This window comes from Ascidiella aspersa, chromosome 4, assembly GCF_963924565.1.
Source record: "Ascidiella aspersa chromosome 4, kaAscAspe10.2, whole genome shotgun sequence".
NCBI lineage: Eukaryota > Metazoa > Chordata > Ascidiacea > Phlebobranchia > Ascidiidae > Ascidiella > Ascidiella aspersa.
In genome coordinates, this window is record NC_139450.1 from 26,599,385 (window position 1) to 26,618,847 (window position 19,463).

Consider the following 19,463-nt stretch of genomic DNA (forward strand, 5'->3'; position numbering starts at 1 on the left):
TGAGAAAATAATGTCTAAAGTAAACAAAACTTCTTTCATGGTGACCCAAAAATAAAGGAAAGACTCATAACTCCCTTTAATGGTGACCCTGAAAAAATCTCATACCGCTCTTTAATTGTGACGCTAAAATAAAGAAAAAACGTAACGCCCTTTTATGGCGTCCAGAAACGAAGGAAACACAACGGCCCCTTGTAATTCGCCAACTTCTGCAATCATTATCACCAAGGTTTTGAATCCCAGGGTTACCTAGTCGAACACAATACCTATATAACGAACAATGCGTGGCAAGTGTATGGTAAAGAAGGCTTTGCACCCAATGCAGCAAAAACTGTTGCGCAAACAATAACTGCCATCGTTAGAGAAGGAAATTGACGCCAATATACAGCCGGAAAAAGAAATTTGACGTTTTCCGCCGTTTCAAATAACACTGAAAGCCACGATTCAGATAAATATACACAGACGGGTGTATTATACCGCCCTGCATTTTAAACACGCAGACTCTTCTTTGTAAGAGTCTAATGTAAACATGTAAACTGTATTTCGGCGACACAGTTATAAAATAAATCTTTTGTGTCACATTATTGCCTTAAATCCTATTTTGCATTAATAAAGGCGCATATGCATTTTTTTTCTGTTTTTAATTAAACTTGAAAAATACAGTTGTAGGAACCCTTAAAACATTTTAGTTCGGGTTGACCACGTTCAGCACGAAGTTCTTTAGAGAAGTCTAGTCCCTGTCTAAGTCATCAGTTGCCCAAGTCAATCACAGTCAAGTAATTTTTAGAGCAAGTCATCTTCAAGTCAATCACAGTCAAGTCATCTCCAAGTCAAATCACTGATATCGAAATAAAACGTAAACATCTTTATTCGTAAACTCGACGGATTTGGAGCAATAAGTCAAGCAAAAATACGAAAAAACAACTTGTAACAATCTGACCGTTTTTACGTTCATTTTAACAAAACGACTTAATCAAATCAATTCATTTAAAAACAGTGACTGAAGTGCACCTAAATCATTGACCTATTTGACCGGATGAAGCACGGTTGTGCGAAAGCTTGTCGAGAATCAAATACAATTTGTCTTTATACAGTGCCACCTGATTTCTCTAAGTCATTGACGTACGTCATTACAACAATGTGCTTATGTAAGCTTTGATAGTGTTTGCTAGCAATATATTCTGAAATCTTAGTCTACAACAAAAATTTTATTATAAGGTAAGTTTTGTTAAGTGTCTGTTCATTCTTATCAATTTCCATAATATATAGATAAAAAAATCACGCACACAACAACACAAAATTTAAAAGTTTTTTGTTTCTAAACCACTAACACTATTAAACGGTTTTGACCTTATCCACTGACACCAATAAGTTGGTAAAAATACTATAATAATGCGGAGCCTGTTTCACATGATTACTTAAGCCACATTATCACAATGTTCCAGAATGAATTAATTACAGCGCCAAATAAGAACAAGCTCTTAAACGATGGTTCCCAAAATCAATTATAGATGTGAAGATACAATTTTTCTCAAGAGTTTGCATTTCGAGCAAGGCCCGTTTTAAATAATTGGACAATGTAATTGGTAATACACTAACCTTGCAAATTAGCGTACCGTTACAGCGCTTTTCAAAATGCATATGCGTGCCAAAAACATATATTTTGAAATTCCAAACCTTTAGCGAAAACACTTGTTTTTAATCTTAAACTGTCGATGATAAACGTCGTTTTTATTAAACCGAAATGCCAGTAAGGCGGATAGTGGGCAAAAGCAGGTAGTGATTCAAAATTACTTATAACTTCTAATTATATCAATCTAAATTTTATTCCTGTTGATCAGGCTTTGTGGAGGGCGATTTGCTATTTTTTTAGTGGCCAAATACCGAATACTAAACTTTAAAAAGCGTTTAGCTTTTGTTTTTACAATTTTTTCTAAAGCATTAAAATATTTTAGGTTGCATGAAACAACACAAAGTCGTGATCTTACAGCGCCAACGCGTGGCAGTAATGTCTTTTGTGTTGTTTCTTTTTTGAGTTGTTTTTTTAGGTTATTTGTTTAAGAGCGCAAGGCGTTTATAATACTTTGTCAGAACAACTACACAATAGTCATTTGCAAACAAATAAGTAATACATGATTGGGTTCCTATACTGCTGACAAATGTGCATATCCTGTGCTGGAAATCTAAAAAAATAAAAAATAGAAGTAGGTTTTTCCTTGTTTCAGCGAACAAGCTAAACCTGTCGTGCCTTTAGAGTAAATCGAGCTTTTGCACAATAAAAAATAAGTTAACTTAGATTTAATCCCACCAGGCCCCTTTACACAATAAGATGTTAGGTACTTTTCCCATCCAAACTATATGACGAGGATAATGGCGTTGACAAATAATATAACAGGTTTGCATAACACTGGGAACGAATCGTCGCAAACCCTAAACTCTTTTAATTGAACGTGCTGTTTTCGAGTGTTATTTATTTGTTAAATTAAGACCAATGTTAAATTGCAGCACTGTTGAAGGCACACGAATGCATAACTATTACATTTGTTACAAAGGCCGGATGCAAGGAGGCGCGCGAAAAAACGGGGCGAAGCCAGGGTTCCCGTCACTTCCTTTGCCGCGAGGATAAAAATAACGCTTCCTATTTTGAGTGGCGAACCTATATAGACGCTATCGCGAACAACGCCCAATTGCATTCCCCGGCTTCACATCTGGCTATAGGTGTTATTGGTTTAAACATGTCAGCTAGGGGCGGTGTGGTTGGGTACTTGCCTGTTTATTTTACGTTTAGACGCGTTTTAACTTTATGCAAATAGCTGATGTGAAATTTGGTTTTCTACACTAGACTATCAAACGTATAGCTCCTGGCGTAGAGAACTAAACCTACAGTATCGCCTTTTTAAAATGTTTGGGTTCGAAAGTCAAGTACAAAACGTTTGGGTGTCAAAAATCTGACTGCCAGTGCGGTAAACAGTATCGCCGATACCCGATAATATTGAAATGGGTCTATACCGTATGCCAAAAGTAATGCGCCATAAAGTCGACATGCTTCGATTTTATAGATATTTCATATTATTTGTCTATAGTCAAAAAGTCATCTTGTATCTAATCAAACGAGCTTACTTCTTATATAAAATACCGGGTAACGTCATCGAGATAGCACAGCTATATTTTTTGCGCTTGTAAGTTAAATCGTCCTCATAAATTTTTTTACGATTGCTGCTTGATAAAGTTGAAACCAAGTGCTCAGTGATTGAACTTAAATTCGCCAGACACTAACATTAGTTGAAAAAATAGTTTCTAACATATAAAACTTACAGGACCTGTTAAAATTCGATTTTGAAACAACCCGAGTAAAGAAAAATAAATTAACATTTTCTGTTTTCTTATACAGCACCGCGTAGGGTCAAAGGTGCTGTAAATTGTTGCTGAAATCCTAGACGATCAGCCATGTTTCGAATTATCGCTTTTGTCGTCTCCGTGTTGGTTTTGATGTGCGAAAGGGCACGAGCTGTACCCGGAGGTAAGCTGTCGTGAATTTGACTATCATATGCCTTCTCTATCGCCAGTTTTACGTTTTAGTTAACTGGTTTAAAATGGTTCGAACCGGTTTTACGCAGAGCGAAATCAAATTTTCGGAATAAAAAAGTGTCTCGCCCTTAAATAACATGCCTTCTGTCGGGGTGTAGTTTTGAACTAACGGTACCATCGTAGACATGCTATATATCCCTCATTGAACAGTGCTGTGTTGTTTTCTCTATAAAAAAGACGTAAAGTTGTTCTAGCCCCATTTGCTCTCATTTTTTTTAGATAAAACGACCAAATACAAAAATAAAAATAAACAAAACAAGAAGTTCAACAAAAGAAGATATATACCTACCCTATGCCAAACCGGCATGGGGCGGCTAAATCATTATGTGTGCATTGTTAGGGTTGAGAGAAAGAGTGACGAAACAAATATACAAAAAGGTAGAGGATAACCGCACATTTAAATAGTATAAAGTATGTCTACACCATGCCAAACCGTGGCGTTGTTTGGGTTGTAAGGAAAAAGTTGTTCTAGCCTTGACTCCAAGGGTTCCGCTGTTTTTTAAAGAATTGATTTTCGTACTTGATAATAAACCTCAAAGAAAAAAAAAAAAACTTTTAGAATTATTGGTTCTGCATATACGTGGCCAACATAGTATCAACCTTTTTCCTGTTTGCTTCAGATTGCCTGGATGATAATCCAAGATGCCCGATATTCGTGAGCGCCTGTTTCCAGCAACAAGTCAAAGATATTTGTCGCAAGACCTGCTTTTCCACCACTTGCGGTAAGAAACTAACCTATAGAACTTAGGCCTTTAGGCAGATTTGTTTATGCTATAAATAAGCAAATCTTTTTACGTAATAAAACCGGGCTGTTAGATAGACGGCTATAGAAAATCCGACACGTTTGAAAATTTCATGGTACGTTGGGTTGACTTCACAGCGCACGATCTGCAAATCAAGGCAAAGTCAAGTCATCGACCTAAAACATAAACGCTAGACCAGGGGTTCTTAAACTTTTTTACCGCGGACCCCTAAAAATTTGTTTGACTTTGCGTAGACCACGGAAGGCAAACTTTTTTTAAAAAATGACGCCATAAATTGACGTCACAATACAAATGGACTTCATAAATCTGCTGATTTTGGTCTAAAAAATGTGAAAGTGAAATTGAGTCCAAACAGACCCAGTACAAAACCGATAAATTTTTAATTAAACTGTTTTCTTTGAAAATTTATTACTTCTTATATATACACTATTATTTGAATAGGCCTTCATGGACCCACTAAAACTAGTTAACGGAACCCCAAGGGGTTCATGGACCCTAGTTTAAGAATCCCTGCGCTAGACCATAAACATTGCTAACCCGAATAACAGTAGTTCAGGAAAGACAGTGAAAACGCGAATGATTCGCTAGTAAGTTTTCTATTAACCTGCTTTTTTCTCTAGCCGTCCGGTGTACAAGTCAGCCTCCTGACGTAACAAACGGAAGCTATTCGCCGCAACAGAGCACATACGGCCACAACGCCGTGGTGACGTACAGCTGTGACACCGGGTTCAGTATTTCAAGCGGTTTCGTCATTAATCGGTGCTTCGATGGTGCTTGGCTTGTTGGCGCTCCCGTCTGCTCTCCAAGTAAGATCTTTTCTTTTCTGAAGATGTATCGTCATTTTGGTGGCCACAAGCCGTTTTTGAAGAATTTAAGTATAGTCATTTTTTTTTATGTTTGTTTGAATTAATGTCTTAAAAAGTTTGATATCAAATTGGTATCAAACATTAATTAAGAAACTCGAAATTGGTGAACGCTTTCTATTTTGATCAGTAGGTCGCATACAAAACACCAAATAAATTAAACAAAGCAAATTATTACAATAGTCATTAAAAACCCAATTTTACAAAAATGTTTTCAGCCAAAGTACCTATAGCTGATTTGCGGAAATAACTTAAGTTCATGTTAAGTCTTTTGTATAAACACAATTAGGTCGGTAAATACAAGGAACTCAAAATGGACTTAAGTTAACTGACTTGAAAAATAGTGCCTTAAGCGCACATAAGTCAATTAATCAATAGAATTACCGTTGCGGCCATTTACCAACTCCTCCATGACTAAAACTGCTTTTAACGATATCGTTTTGTTGTGCTGTTAATTGTTGTTTCAAACCAACCATGCAACAAATGGTGCTGCAGCTATCAACAGTTGGTTATCAGTTGTCGTTCATAATTTTGAGTAATTTGTAGAATGTGGAGACCGGGCTCTTCGGCAGCAGGGCGGGCTTTGGAGTCGTAGACCGACTCGGTACTCGAAGGAGTCGGTTTGTGTTGCAGAACTCGATACCGGGACTCGAGTAAGACCACGTAAAACTAACCGAGTCCAACGTGCGCATGCGTAGAACTAAATTTTAAAACTAATATGACGCCAACTGTAAGTTGAAAGGGCAGAATAGCATATGGTGGAATATTTTCCAATCACGTTTTGTGAGTGAACGAATTATATGACACGCCTGTGGATTGATCAATATTAACCGTGTTTAGTTACGTAAATTGGCGGAATAGAGGGCTGTTAAGTCCGGGCCGGACTCGGGTCTCGACGAAATCGTACATTTGATCGGAGCCGGATTCGAGACTCAGGAGTCGGACTTGCGTTTATTTTTTGCTGGAGTCCGATTTGGGTTATTTTTAACCGATTCCGTAGCCCTGCTTAGCAGTATTCAAGCTCAACACGATTGTCACGGATTGGTTGACTCGATTTCACAGATTGATAGACATGATATAATAAGCAACCTGTGGCATAAAACAAAGCTAAATTCTTTTCTTTTTCGGACAAACAGTCATTTCGACAGCTCGCGCTGATTCTAATGTTAACTCATTACCCATTACTATACTGTCAAATAGTGGCTTTGTATGAATTGTGCCATAAATGAAACGTTACAATCCACACATTCTACCCAACCATTTACAAAATAGTCATGGAATTTTGTTGGACAGCCTGACAGTCCACCGATTGGAAAGAAACATTTTTTCTAAATGTCATTTATATATGGGCTTCCAAACGTTTTAGCCTACAGCCTTTTTGTATTTCCCAAATTTTTTGCGGCTTCTCACGTTTGATAGTGGCATATTTAAACAATTTAGTTGCTGGTTTCTGCGAGACTTTGTTTTAATGTACTATTTCAGATATATATCCCAGATTGTTAGGGAGACAGTAAAACTAAAGCCACGGAAGGGATGCTATATCAGCAATAAACAATTGTAAACCAAAATGCATCTTACGATATTAAGTGCTGTATTTTTATTTTCATGTGTAAATAAAATAAGACTTTGAAAGACGTTGTAATGACCTAATTCAATGACTGGACTTAAGTGCACTTAAGCCACTGTTTTCATATGAATAAACTTGAATCTTGGTTTGAAATTAAGTGTTTTCATTACGCATATTTCATTATAAAATTGGGTATTTATCTTAAGTTTTGCAATTGGCTTGCTACATGCCATTTTTGGCTTCCCACATGTTGCGTTTTGTTATATTTCCAATTGGAGTTACTCCGCCTATTCGATCTATAGTTTTCTTTCAAAATAGCTTGTTTACAACACTGTTAAAAGGGTGCTCTAATTGGTTTGCAATTCTAAACATTCGGAGCAAAAAAAAGGTTAAGAGCCACTGCTCAAAAATCGTCTTGTTGGGAAATATTACCGTACCATTCACAACTGCAACAGAAATGTTTGTTTACCTTCGAGTCGTTCAAAACAAGAAAGCCCAAACAGTCCTTTTATTGCAGTTTGCGGCCCCGTTCCTTTAAACGATAACATAGAGGTGGCGACGTTTCATATTGGGGCGTTTTTCATCGGCGACAGTGTGGCGTACAAGTGCAAGGACGATGCTGCTACATTGGTGGGCGAGTCTACCACCACCTGCCTTCCAAGTACCGAATGGAGTTTGACGAATCTGCCGACCTGCGAAATAGGTTCGTTTAAAGCAAATTTATACAACAGTATTGTTAGTCGCGTCCAGTTGCATAAGATAAATAATAATATAACCTTCAGAATATTTCAGGCAGACTTAAACCACTAGATAATTCTAGTTTGCTAAATTAATGAATGAGCGCAAAATGCGACTAATTCTAATTCTAATCTTATTTGTGCACTGCTTGTATGCTCTAATTATATTATTTCCAATCTAATTTGTATTTTACAAAACCTACTTTGTCCAACGGTATATTGTCGCTTAGTCGAAACAACGAATTTATATTAATACGCGTAGGTTGGAATGACTTGTATAGGATTTTTACAGTCTGGAAAGTATAATATGCTAAAGGGCATAAAAATTGGAGCACAAATATTAACCATTTACATTCTAATTAGAATAATTCAGGATTTAAAACAAATTGATTGTGAATAATTAAATGTACCTAATTCTAGTTGCTAATATTTCATTTAAGAATTCGGCAATTTTAATTCTAATCTAATTTGAGAAAACTCAAAACGATCTCATTTTAATTCTCATTTAATTTGCAAAAACTGAAATGATCTAATTTTAATTCCAATCTATAATTTTAAAATGCCAAAAATAAATCTAGTTGTCCAAGTCTGATTGCAGGTACGCCGAAAATGGCACCGTCAGTTCTAGCAAAATTATATTGAATGAAAGTTTTTGATCATCCGGTCGGCTGGTCGACAGTTTTATTTGCAAACATTGCTATAAAGACGCTCACCTATCTAATTTTGCAGGCAATGCGTGCGGCTTACCACCCCTTGCAATCAACGGGTTCCATCTTCCACTGCAACCTGCCTTTGCGGAAGGGACAACGGTGACCTACCGCTGCAACTTACTTAACATTATGATCGGATCGCCCAACAATACTTGCATTGCTGGATCCTGGACAAAACCTGCCCCTGTGTGTTACCCAGGTTAGTGTTTCAGCTAAGGAGTCGTACCGTTCGACATTTTTCGGTTCGGTTCAGTTTCTGTTCGGGTGCATTTTTTTTTCAGAATCCGGTTCTGTTCCGGTTTTGTTTATTGTAAATCGATGTTTAATCCAAGTTCCAGGACGGCACACGAGAAATAACAGTTTGAAATTAAATGAAAACGGAAAGAGAAACGGCACCTAATGTTTTGCTACGCCATTTTGAAACATATCATAACTTTTGCGGATAGTTCTGCGCAACATCAACCTAACTCTTGTTCGGGTTCGGTTAAGGTTCGATTGAACCCTAAATAATCGTTCAGTTCCGGTTTGACTGCTTAATTATTTCGTAAAAGGTTTACATTAGGTTACGGTTTGGTCAGGGTTCTTAAAACCCCGGTTCGGGTTCGGTCCGGCTTTCTGGAATAAAATGTCGTGTTGAAAAATATAATTGGGAAACCTTTCTGTCTAAAGGTAAAAGATACAAACGTTTGCTGTTTCTCATGTTTATAGCTTATGCGAAAGCCAATGTTAACCAAGCCAAAGTTGCCTTCTTGGTACAGATTCATACAGGGCTAAGTCCAAGACAAATACAAAATAAATTTACCCAAGGATTTGCCTAGTTATTAAAGTACCGGTATCTGAGCCCATCAAGCTTCAAAGATGAAGGACCTGTTTTTTGCTCCGGACGATGTCAACACACTCATAACTTCCGAACTGTTTTTCAGGATGCGAGGATTACATCACTTACTGTAATTTTTTCTTTGTACATAAGTATTGCGAAGTAGCGAATTCCCCAGTGATCCCTTACTGCAGAAAGACGTGCGGCCTTTGCACCGAAAGTAAGTAATTGCTTCGAAATGTTAAACTGGACCTCGGAACTTTGACAGGGATATGCTATAAAATGTTTTTGAAAGAAAAAGTTTAAGCTACATGTACATGGTGAAACTCCTGCAAAAATAAAGTTGCTATTTTCTAATGTTTACCGCACTAGCAAGGTTACCAAACGTGAAAATACAAACTCCTTTTTCATATTTATGAATTCGAAATAATCCTATAGTAGACTAAAACACAGGATAAAAAATAACTTTGTGAGTATACAGCACTTTCAAGAATATTGTTAACCAAGCACAAAGTTTGGAAAGAGGTGAATTGCCTCTATTAAAAAACTCAGAATACTGCGGTTGCGTCGATCATGGTAATAACAGTTTTTTCGAATCATTTTTTTCACAGAAGGTTTGTTTTCACAGAAGTAGTATTCCGTGCTTCTTATAAGTGGTTTAGATATTTAAAAATTTTTACGATGAATTTTTTCATTATTGAATATTATGGAGAAGGTCAACAAATGACATTTCAGACCAAGAGTCCAAAATAAACATTATATAGCATTTTACCCACATTTTCAGTAATATTAAGACCTTTATTTGCTTAAGCAAGAAAACTGTTGCTCGCCTGTACACAGCGCCCTTACGAAGTATATTAATAAACCATACAATAGTCCAGAAGACAAAGGTTTAAACACATCTAAAACAACTTTAATAAACGACAAAATTCTGTTGTTACCCCACAAACGGCATCATCAGTTCTGCTAAAAACCTTAATTAGAATGAACTTAATAAAGTTGTTTCAACCCGTTTTAAGCCTGTTTTGGTGGTTCGGTTCGATTTCATACCATGGATAAAAAACAAACTGCTGGGGTTGGAAACAGGCTTAGATCAGAATAAACATTAAAAAAATAACATTTTTTTTACCACAAACAATACAAGTTATTTAACCATCACATGTGTTTGTCAGCTTGTGACAACGCTCCAACTAGCGGCGGAATGATTCCCCTTGAGAGCGGCCCCTACCAAGTTGGATCTGTGATCAAGTACGGTTGCCCGCCCGGCCTCTACCTGAACCTAGGCCCAGCAAGCGCCGATGGCGTGTCCCTGGACGAAAACGTCTGCATCGGCCAAGATACCTGGTACAGAAGCTCCGACGACTTTATGGAAGCAGAGTGCGGGCGTAAGTTTTCAGGGGCTTTTCGTTCCGATCTTTGCCAAAACACCAATGTTTTCAACCTTTTTTTCGGGGCGACCCAACTACTAAGCGTTGAAGTATAACAACCCGATTATCTTTCCTGAACTTTTTGCAAGCTCAAAGTGAACACTAAAGAAACAAGACAGTAGCATTAAACAGTTCAAATTGAATAAATATTAGTTATGTCGTTGCTTTGATCCAGGGCTGCGGAGTCGGAGTCGGACTCGGGACTCGAGACTCGAGTCCGACGTGCGCATGCGCAGTTTTAAATTTTGAAACTGATATGGCCGCAAACTGTAAATTTTGAAGGCGGAATAACATATAGTGGATATTTTCCAACCATGTATTGTGAGGGACAGAATTATATGACACCCCTAGAAGTGGATTTGCTGAATATCAACCTTATTTTTTTTTGTTACGTAAGTTGGGGGAATACAGGCTGTAGAGTCTGAGCCGGACTCGGGGCTCGACGAAATCATACATTCTGCCGGAGTCGGACTAGGGACTCGGGAGTCGGACTCGGGTTATTTTTAACCGACTCCGCAGCCCTGCTTTGATCCCAGCTTAACGGCTTGTGTGCGCAAAACTTTTATGTAAATCTTTATTACAAGAGTGGTCGTGTGTGGCGCGAACGCCAACACTGAGCTTTTTGGGGGGGGGCAAATGACGCTATAGCTGCATTGCGTGAACCGACCACCTCACAACCCACGAAAACTAGACTGTCCTTGTGCTCTAAAACGGTTTGCAATGCAAAGTAGTAGTAATGCCTCTTTAGGGATAAAACAAAAGAGTAAAACAATGAGTGATCAAAAGTTAAAACGTAAAGGTGTTGTGGCACGAAACGAAGCAAGGCAAATTAACCAAAAAATCAACAGTAAATTAACACAGCACTTGTATCCCTATTAAATTTTGGTGAAAGCTTGCTCAGAGCCAACCTTAATGCATCAAACCTTCCCAATCTAATAAAAGAATACAGGGCGATCGAAGTTTGGGTCGCGAACCAGGTTTAGAAACACTGATTTAGGTGTACTAGATTGATATTGATGCAAAATGATCAAAGGCTTTTACGGCTAGGGTGGTTATTTTGAAAGAATTTACGGTTAAGCCAAATCTTAGGTTAAATGAATTAAAAGTTTTTTTTTACAAATCTTTAGCAAAGCCTAGTGTAGGTCTTTGGGTTATACAAGTTTCAAATATGTGCGCGCGTGTTATAAAATTAACTCTATTAATGTGTCAACAGTATAGTTGGGTATACTTGTTTAGCTAAAATAATTTTAAGAAGGTATAAAACAAACTTCGGAGCACGAAATACGTGATGGAATCATTGTAATCATGATAAAAAGCTGGTTTTGGTTGAACAACGGTTCTATTTGCTTGTTTTGATTTGATCAGTTGCTTGTTTGACCACTCTAATATCGCCATTTGGTATCAGATCGTAGCGTTGTAATATTTGTCTAAAATATTAGACATCCGTAGTGTACAAGTAGGTGTAGATTTCCTCAGCAGTAGGTATTTAAAAAAAAAAACGAAACGTCCAACAAACAAGCTTCAATCAAGCTTGCAAGCTGCTCAACAGTTTCTATTTCCGCAATGCCGTTCAATCAAGACACTTTAACCTGAAAAATGTAACAGTTTTCAACATGTTCGCTGTTACAATGCAAACAAATAACACACTTACAAGGTGTAAAGCTCGATATACCACAAATATCCGAGATGTTGTGGACTAACCCAAGGTGCTGGAACCTCGTTAGAAGAGAACTAACAGTTTTAAGAATGGCCTCGTCTTAGTTGTAACAAATCCAGACTCACGTTATACCCATATCTAAAACACTATTGCCTCTTTGCAGCTTTTCCGTGTTTCACCTTCCCCAACGTTACTTCGAACGGCATCAGTCCTGCACTTCCGGCCAGCGGTCACTGGGAATCGCTCGATACTGTAGCCTACGTTTGCATCAGCGGCTACCTTGTCGTGGGTGTTCAAGATAACACGTGCATGAACGGCACCTGGTCCAATTCCGCGCCCGAATGCAAAAGGAGTGAGTGTTCTTAGTTTCATGCAAATATGTCGTGAGTTGTTAAAGCGAAAGCGGATGCAGGTACGATGCGATCGGTACCGACTCTGTGCCACAACAAACAATATGTCGGCTTTTCCAAAGAATCGAAAGGAGTGTATTCTAACTAATAACGCATTTTAGTCACACTGTAACATGTAATTACAGTAACGTTAGGTATTATTAATATAATATTAATACAAGAAACGGAGACAGTAGAATTCAAAGTTTAAATACATGAGTGAAACACTTTTGAGGGAATATATATTCCTTAAAAGGTTTGAAGCTGTGAGTAAACACGTTTTTTTTTATTTTGAGTTTTGTTGTTTATATACCTCTTCACTGGACCAGTGATTAACAAGCAGAAACCTGCTGTCAATGGTTTTAGATTTCATAAAGATACACCCTTTTACGTAACTAGGGAAGAATACGCACAACTTTTAAATTCGTTATTAACTCTCATCTTTTTTAACTATCAACATATTTCTCCATATACTATATAAGCAAGCTATTGTAAATTTATCATCTCTGGAAGTAGCTCTTACCATGAATCTTGCATTACAGAGCTTCCAAATAAAATAATGTAGGACTCTTCATTAAACTCCTTTATTAAAATTTAGTGTGCGACAATCCGCCAACCGCTGCACATCTCACTGTTCCACCGCCATCGCTAGCAACCTACGTCGACGGAGAGTCGGTGACGTATGCTTGCGTCAACGGCACGGTGGCGAGCAACGTCACAATTACGTGCGGACCTGACGGCAACTGGACTGCAGCTCCACTGCCTGACTGCAGTAAGAAAATAATAATTTTTTTGGACCATTGCTGAATCAATCTTTACGTATTTGTTAATCATCTAAATTCTAAATCAGGGGTCGCCAACCTTTTAACGTTAGTGGACCGAAACTAACTTTATATCGGCGGCCCGTTAGAAATTTTAACTCACAATTTTGTAGTTCAAACGTGTGGTTTTAAGCATTTATTGCAACAACAATTAATCAGGGATAGCCTATAAGGTTTTGTTTTTGCTTGAACATGGCGTTTTGCTATTCTACAGGTTTATAATTATACATTTACGAAGAAGGCGGTAAAGCGTGTTATGTTCCTATTTTAAAGACTTAACGAACTCATGCAAAGCGCGGTTGGAAAAACTCCTGTTGTTCTTAGTCGCAAAGTATGCATGACGCATTTAGGGTGAAAACAATTCCTTAAAAAAACACGAAATATAAATAAGATACACGGGAAGCGCGAAAAACTATTGCTATTACGTTGTTAAAATAATCAAGAAGTTTGGGAATGGATTCGTACCCAGTTTGTAAAAAAAGTGGCTGAACGGATGATTTACGTGACCTGGCCTCGGTCAACAGGTTACTGAACCCTGATCTAAATTATCCTCAAAACTAATACAATTTGGATTATCTTTTCAGATTGTGGCGTTCCCCCGACCCCAAATGCAAACAGTCACAGCTCCGCAGGCGACATTACCGTATTTGCACATAGCGAAATCGTAACTTATGAGTGCGATGATGCATTGAATTACCTCATTTCTGGGTCTCAGAACATCAGCTGCATAGAGGGACTTTGGAACCCGAATACAGCACCCGTTTGCCTTCGCAGTAAGTTTCTACTAGCTACGTTAAACTCATTGCACCATGTCTTACAGCGATTCAGAGTAAATTTTATTAAGCTACAATTAAAGGCAATTTGGACATTTAAAGCTGAGTGTTATCATATATAGACAGTATAATTTCGAGAATTATACCTAAGAATTTCAATGACAATAAGATCGGCATATTTCAGTCAGAATTATCTTCCTAAACCTGACTGAAAATTATAGCGACTGTAAGTATCTTAAACACGCCGTCTGAACGACCTTTTCAGTTAAGAATTAAAAAAATAATTAGAATTAGCATAAGAAGCAAATCGCTTTAATTCCTGACATCTAGCCAAATCTAAATCCATAAATTAGTTGGCGCTGTTTAACCAAGATTTAAACAGCAATCTTGACAAGCTTTCGCGCAACCAGATATATCAAAATTGTGGAAAGGTCAATTTTCTTTATAACTGCAAATTGTTTCCTTTTCACAAAACGTAATGTACTTTGAGTAAACATATTGACATTATGAACTTTATCGCTGCCCGGTAATTAAGTACTACATTAGAAATAAAATATGCGCACGTAACAATTTAAAACGCATCAACATCCCGTATATTCAGCAAATGAAACGTACATACACACAATGTGTATTCTATGATCAAGCCTTTCTGGAGTCGTGCTGGCCAACGTTAACAGCACACATGATTTAGTACACAAGATACCTTTGCTTTTAGATAAAAGGCGAATATAAAATAGTTTGCCTGACCGGGACGGGTACAATTTCTTTTTTATTTCCGTTGCCTAATTTTTTTTCAGAAAAGACGTCAAGAAGTCGTGTCATTACGCTATGTCGAAAATAAGAATCACGTTGAGAAATGAGGTTGTCGCTCAATGTAGGGCGCAAATGTCCAACTGAAATATTGGTTTAAATCTATGCGATGTGGCTTGCTGAAAAAAAAGCATTTGTTTATCGGTACGGCTTACCCGAAAAATCAATTTCCAGGAACGCTGTTCTAAAGACCGTTTGAACGTGTTTATAAGTTTTAGTTGTTTTACGTTTTATTTTCATGTCAATGATTTGACTTTAAGTCAGCCTGCTGTAATAATGACTTGACTGGGACTTGGTTGGGCAACTGATGTCTTGGACTGGGATTGACTTTTTATTTTTTGCGCAAGACCTGACTCGGAAATAAGTCGTTTCAAAATGACTTGTTAACAACACTGCAAACTGGAAAGTTGAAAAGCAATCAACAATATTTACAAAATGCTAATAACTCATATTTAAACCATGTTTCATATATATATGTGTTCTACTGTGAACAAATATGAGTACTTTTAATGACCAGTGTTATCCTATAGTTGATCGACATCGATGTAATTTCCCTGTTTGACGGTTTAAATTAACAAAATCCGAACGATGCTTTATTTGGTCATTTAAATGTTTTCAGCGAGCACGGTCCGCCAGGACTCCATATAACTTCCAAACTTTTAACAATTTTTTAAACTCTGTTGTTTTTTATTCTCCGTAACAAACCTGCCCTCAAATATCTCAATATGTTTAACTGAATCAGTGGTGCCTATAATCAAATGTTATATCGCAATTTAGTTTGCCAAAATCCGCCTGGCGCTGCACATCTTACTGTTCCACTGCCATCGCTAGCAAATTACGTCGTTGGCGAATCGGTGACGTATTCTTGCGTCAATGGCATAGTGTCCAGCAACGTCACAATTACGTGCGGACCTGACAGCAACTGGACTTCAGCGACCCTGCCCAACTGCGGTAAGTAAATAATTTGGCAATTTATAAATCAATCTTTACGTAGGCCTATATGTTAATCATCTAAATCAGGGGTCGTCAACCTTTTACGTTCGTGGACCGGAACCAAACTCATAAAGGTTTCGGTGGCCCGTTATTTTATCCCACAATTTTATAGTTAAAACGTGTGGTTTTAAGCATTTTATTGCAAGACTTATTAATCAGGGGAGGACCCACAGCATTTTTATTTGGTTTCACAAATAGGTTTAATTCAACATTTAGGAATAAAGCGGTAAAGCGTGTTATGTTTATATTTAAAAGACTCAATGAATTCATGCGTGTCCCTGTTTCTCCCGTTGTTCGAAGCAGAATATGCACGGCGCGTTTAGGGTTAAAACAATTTTCCAAAACTAAATATTTTTTCTAAATTTACAAAAAATTATAAGTCGAAAGAAGTTTATAGCTTTCTAGCATTAAACCAGTTTAGGCTCAACGACATGAAAACCATGCATTTTTTTGATAAATGCAATTTAAATTTGCATAGTGTTATCACATTATTAAAGCTCATTAGTATCGGAACGGATGGGCGTATTTTCGCCTAAAATATCTGTTATCGATATGGGAATAAAAAAGCCGAAATGTCTGATAACGTCTGCATAATCAAGGCAATTTGTTTGTTTCTTTTCATAGCTCGGTTCCATGCGAGTCGCTCTTGTCACAAAAACGTAAATTATTCGTTTTTTTACAGATTGCGAGGCGCCAACAAATGGAACCTTTTTGCAGTTCGAGCCCCGCCAGGACACCTATCTGCTCGGCGAAGTGGTGGTTTACAACTGCACTGTTGGATTTCTACAAGGAAACGACACATCCAGCTGCAATCAGGGTGCCTGGACACTGGATAACGATCTGCCCGAATGCGGTAAGTTCGTTTGAGGCTTCCTTGGACTGAAGAAGGTCCTTTCGCTGCCATCGGGTTGCTTTTTTTTTTTTTTTTTTTTTCCATCGGGTTGCTTTTTGTGCCCTTTGTTTTCAATATTGGCAAAACGCACAAAAATGAATCAAATGTGAATCGGAATCTGAATCTATCGAAACACTGATAAACCGTTCGTGGAGCTTTCTGTCTGAAGGATCGTTTGCCCAAAGCCAAGTTTGTAAACTTGTAGCAAATTTCTTTTATAGTTAGCATTTAACTTTTGTACAGTTTAGTCGAAAAAGTGCCAACATTTTTGCCTCATTTTTATCTCCCGTTTGGTGCTAAGAGATCAGTTGATTGAACTTGACAACTTTGACAATCATATGCCATCACAGTTTTATGATATTGTAGTGCCCATAACTGCTTCCAGCATTACAAATATTAATAAAGAAAAATCTCTGCTAGCACTATAATGCCGACTAAAATGTCAAACCCAAAGTCAAACTAAAGTTTCTATTCTACTTGTGAAGTCAAGATGCTAAACGTACATTTTACTTCGTTTTGTCATTCGAGTTTTATCCTACAAAACTATACATTCCAGGTTGCGAGGCCATCCCGACGACAATGGACCTGGTTCAAATTCCCGAACAAGGTTATTATCCGTTTGGGGCTGACGTAGAATACATGTGTGACAACTCCATGCTGAATCTTGTCGGAACCAACTCCACGATGTGCGACGATAATGGCAACTGGTCGCTCGACCAGGCAAGCCTCCCAACTTGTAGCGTTTAACGAAACCTGTACGGCTTCGAATATATAAACAGAACGGAAAAAACGCAATGCTTGTATAAGTTATAAGATGGAATATGTTAACACACTTGACTTTCTTTCACCTAAAACGTTTCGTGTTAGCTTCAATTCTAATTAACACAAACGCCAATAATTATATGAGTTGTAACTTGGTCCCTTTGCATCAATCAACCATTTTCAAATGTTAGCGATGCTTCGCTAAGAGTTATTCCCTATTTTTCACAGTCGCCACACATTTAAGCGCAAGAGTGGCGTATTGTGTTTTTTCGCGCTTCAACCGGCGCCACTGTTGCACAAATCGTGATTTACTAGTTGCATATTTTTTGTGTCGTTACACGTTCTTGCCTATACCTAGCCTCCCTTGTTAATTTAACATTATAGAGCATTGATTTTCGAGCTTTTTCCGTTTTAAAACCAATGTGAACGATGTGCTCTATGTTTATTTTAATTCCCCGTGGGTCAACGAAATCCAGTTCGACTGCCGTATATAGCGTTTCCGTATGGAAATGACTAGTCCCTAGTTATACAAGCGTAATGCTATATTATACACGCATCTCGCATTTTAGTTTTATTTATATTCGTCAAACAGACCTCAATATCAAATGCATTGCTGTTCTAATATCAAAATATACTCTGCCGTTGCATACATATATTTAAATAAACTAATAATCCGGATTAGCCTTTCCAAAGGCATCCGGTGTATTAATTATTGTAAGAGTGATTTACATATTTTTAAGGCTGTTTCTGTGCTCGGGTTAACTTCAGAGCAACTGATTAACTGATGCGATTCCGGCTTTTGAAATAATACCTTAATTTAAACATGTTTCCGGAAATCGTTGAAGGGGCACGAGGCACGCCCTTCTCTTCTAAAACAGTTTTTTACTGTAATCATAAATTAATTTCCCTCTGCACAAACGCTTTTCGACTGTTGCCTTAAAACGTATTCAAACTCTAATTGTGTTGCCCAGAGAAAAAAAGTGCATGTTTTTTAATGTTAGCTATAAATTTTAACTGCGTCAAAGGCAGTACAGTTATTTCAATAATTTTGAAGTATTTTCAAGCTTTTCTGAAAAAACGGTTCCCGGGTACTTGACCGGGCTACAATCGTATATATTAGCCCGCCTAACGGCCAACTATACCTAGGGTTCGGAGCTACTCTTCTTATTGGATATTTAATAAAGAAATGCTAATCGGTATTTAGACAACAACGCGGCCATTGAACATTTTGAAACAAAATGGCACAGTTCACAAGGCCACTTCAAAACAGTGTTTTTTGGCAAATTTTGAAACAGTCGTAAACAAAGGGCACAAAACTATGTGTTTGTAAATTAACAATAGCGCTTTTCAAAGTCAGTTAAACGAATTGTGCTGAAACATTCATACAATAAACCAGGGATGGGCAAATGTATTCAATGAAAGAGCCGTTTGCAGAAAATACAGTTCCCAGAGAGCCTCAAAATTATTTCAATACAAAAACGGTAAATAATGCAAGTTCAGCAATAATAACACAATTGTAATATAACAAAACGGCAATAATTACCACAATAATAATAACGGTAAAAACAAAATAACCCGCACAATATTTATCAATATCAGTCTTTTTTTTCGTTAACTAACTCTTCGGATACTATGTCTACTGTTACGTCATAAACGAAATGCTGGCCTAAATATAGAAAAGAAAAAAAGAGAAGCGTTCATAAACGGTACTCTCGCCTCTTGGACTTGTATTCTTTGCAAGCCTTGGGGGTTTTACGATTCGACTGGAAGAGCCACAAAAAACATGCTTGCGAGCCGCAGTTTGCCCACTGCAAATAAACGTTTAGTTACCTTGTAGGTTTCAGTGCTACTCTGTTCTATTCGAATACCTATAACAACTTCTTGTACAGATTTCTG

At 37.6% G+C, this 19,463-nt stretch overlaps 1 protein-coding gene across 1 annotated transcript; it reads left to right on the plus strand.

Moving 5' to 3' along the window:
* Positions 1-3,444: 3,444 nt before the first annotated feature.
* Positions 3,445-17,552, plus strand: LOC146157208 (complement receptor type 1-like). Its single transcript, XM_083388122.1, has 13 exons — positions 3,445-3,517; positions 4,206-4,307; positions 4,970-5,155; positions 7,297-7,482; positions 8,246-8,425; positions 9,150-9,263; positions 10,216-10,428; positions 12,291-12,479; positions 13,115-13,288; positions 13,922-14,110; positions 15,698-15,871; positions 16,596-16,766; positions 17,362-17,552. Exons 1-13 carry the CDS (start codon positions 3,445-3,447, stop codon positions 17,550-17,552), a joined length of 2,142 nt encoding a protein of 713 aa, XP_083244248.1.
* The last annotated feature ends 1,911 nt before the right edge of the window (positions 17,553-19,463 follow it).

Bases quoted from the DNA above. Each gene is read 5' to 3' on its own strand.
- LOC146157208 (XM_083388122.1), top strand. From the start codon at position 3,445: ATGTTTCGAATTATCGCTTTTGTCGTCTCCGTGTTGGTTTTGATGTGC. The intron at 10,429-12,290 runs GTAAGTTTTCAG...GCCTCTTTGCAG, and splicing joins TATGGAAGCAGAGTGCGGGC to CTTTTCCGTGTTTCACCTTC. The intron at 15,872-16,595 runs GTAAGTAAATAA...GTTTTTTTACAG, and splicing joins AGCGACCCTGCCCAACTGCG to ATTGCGAGGCGCCAACAAAT.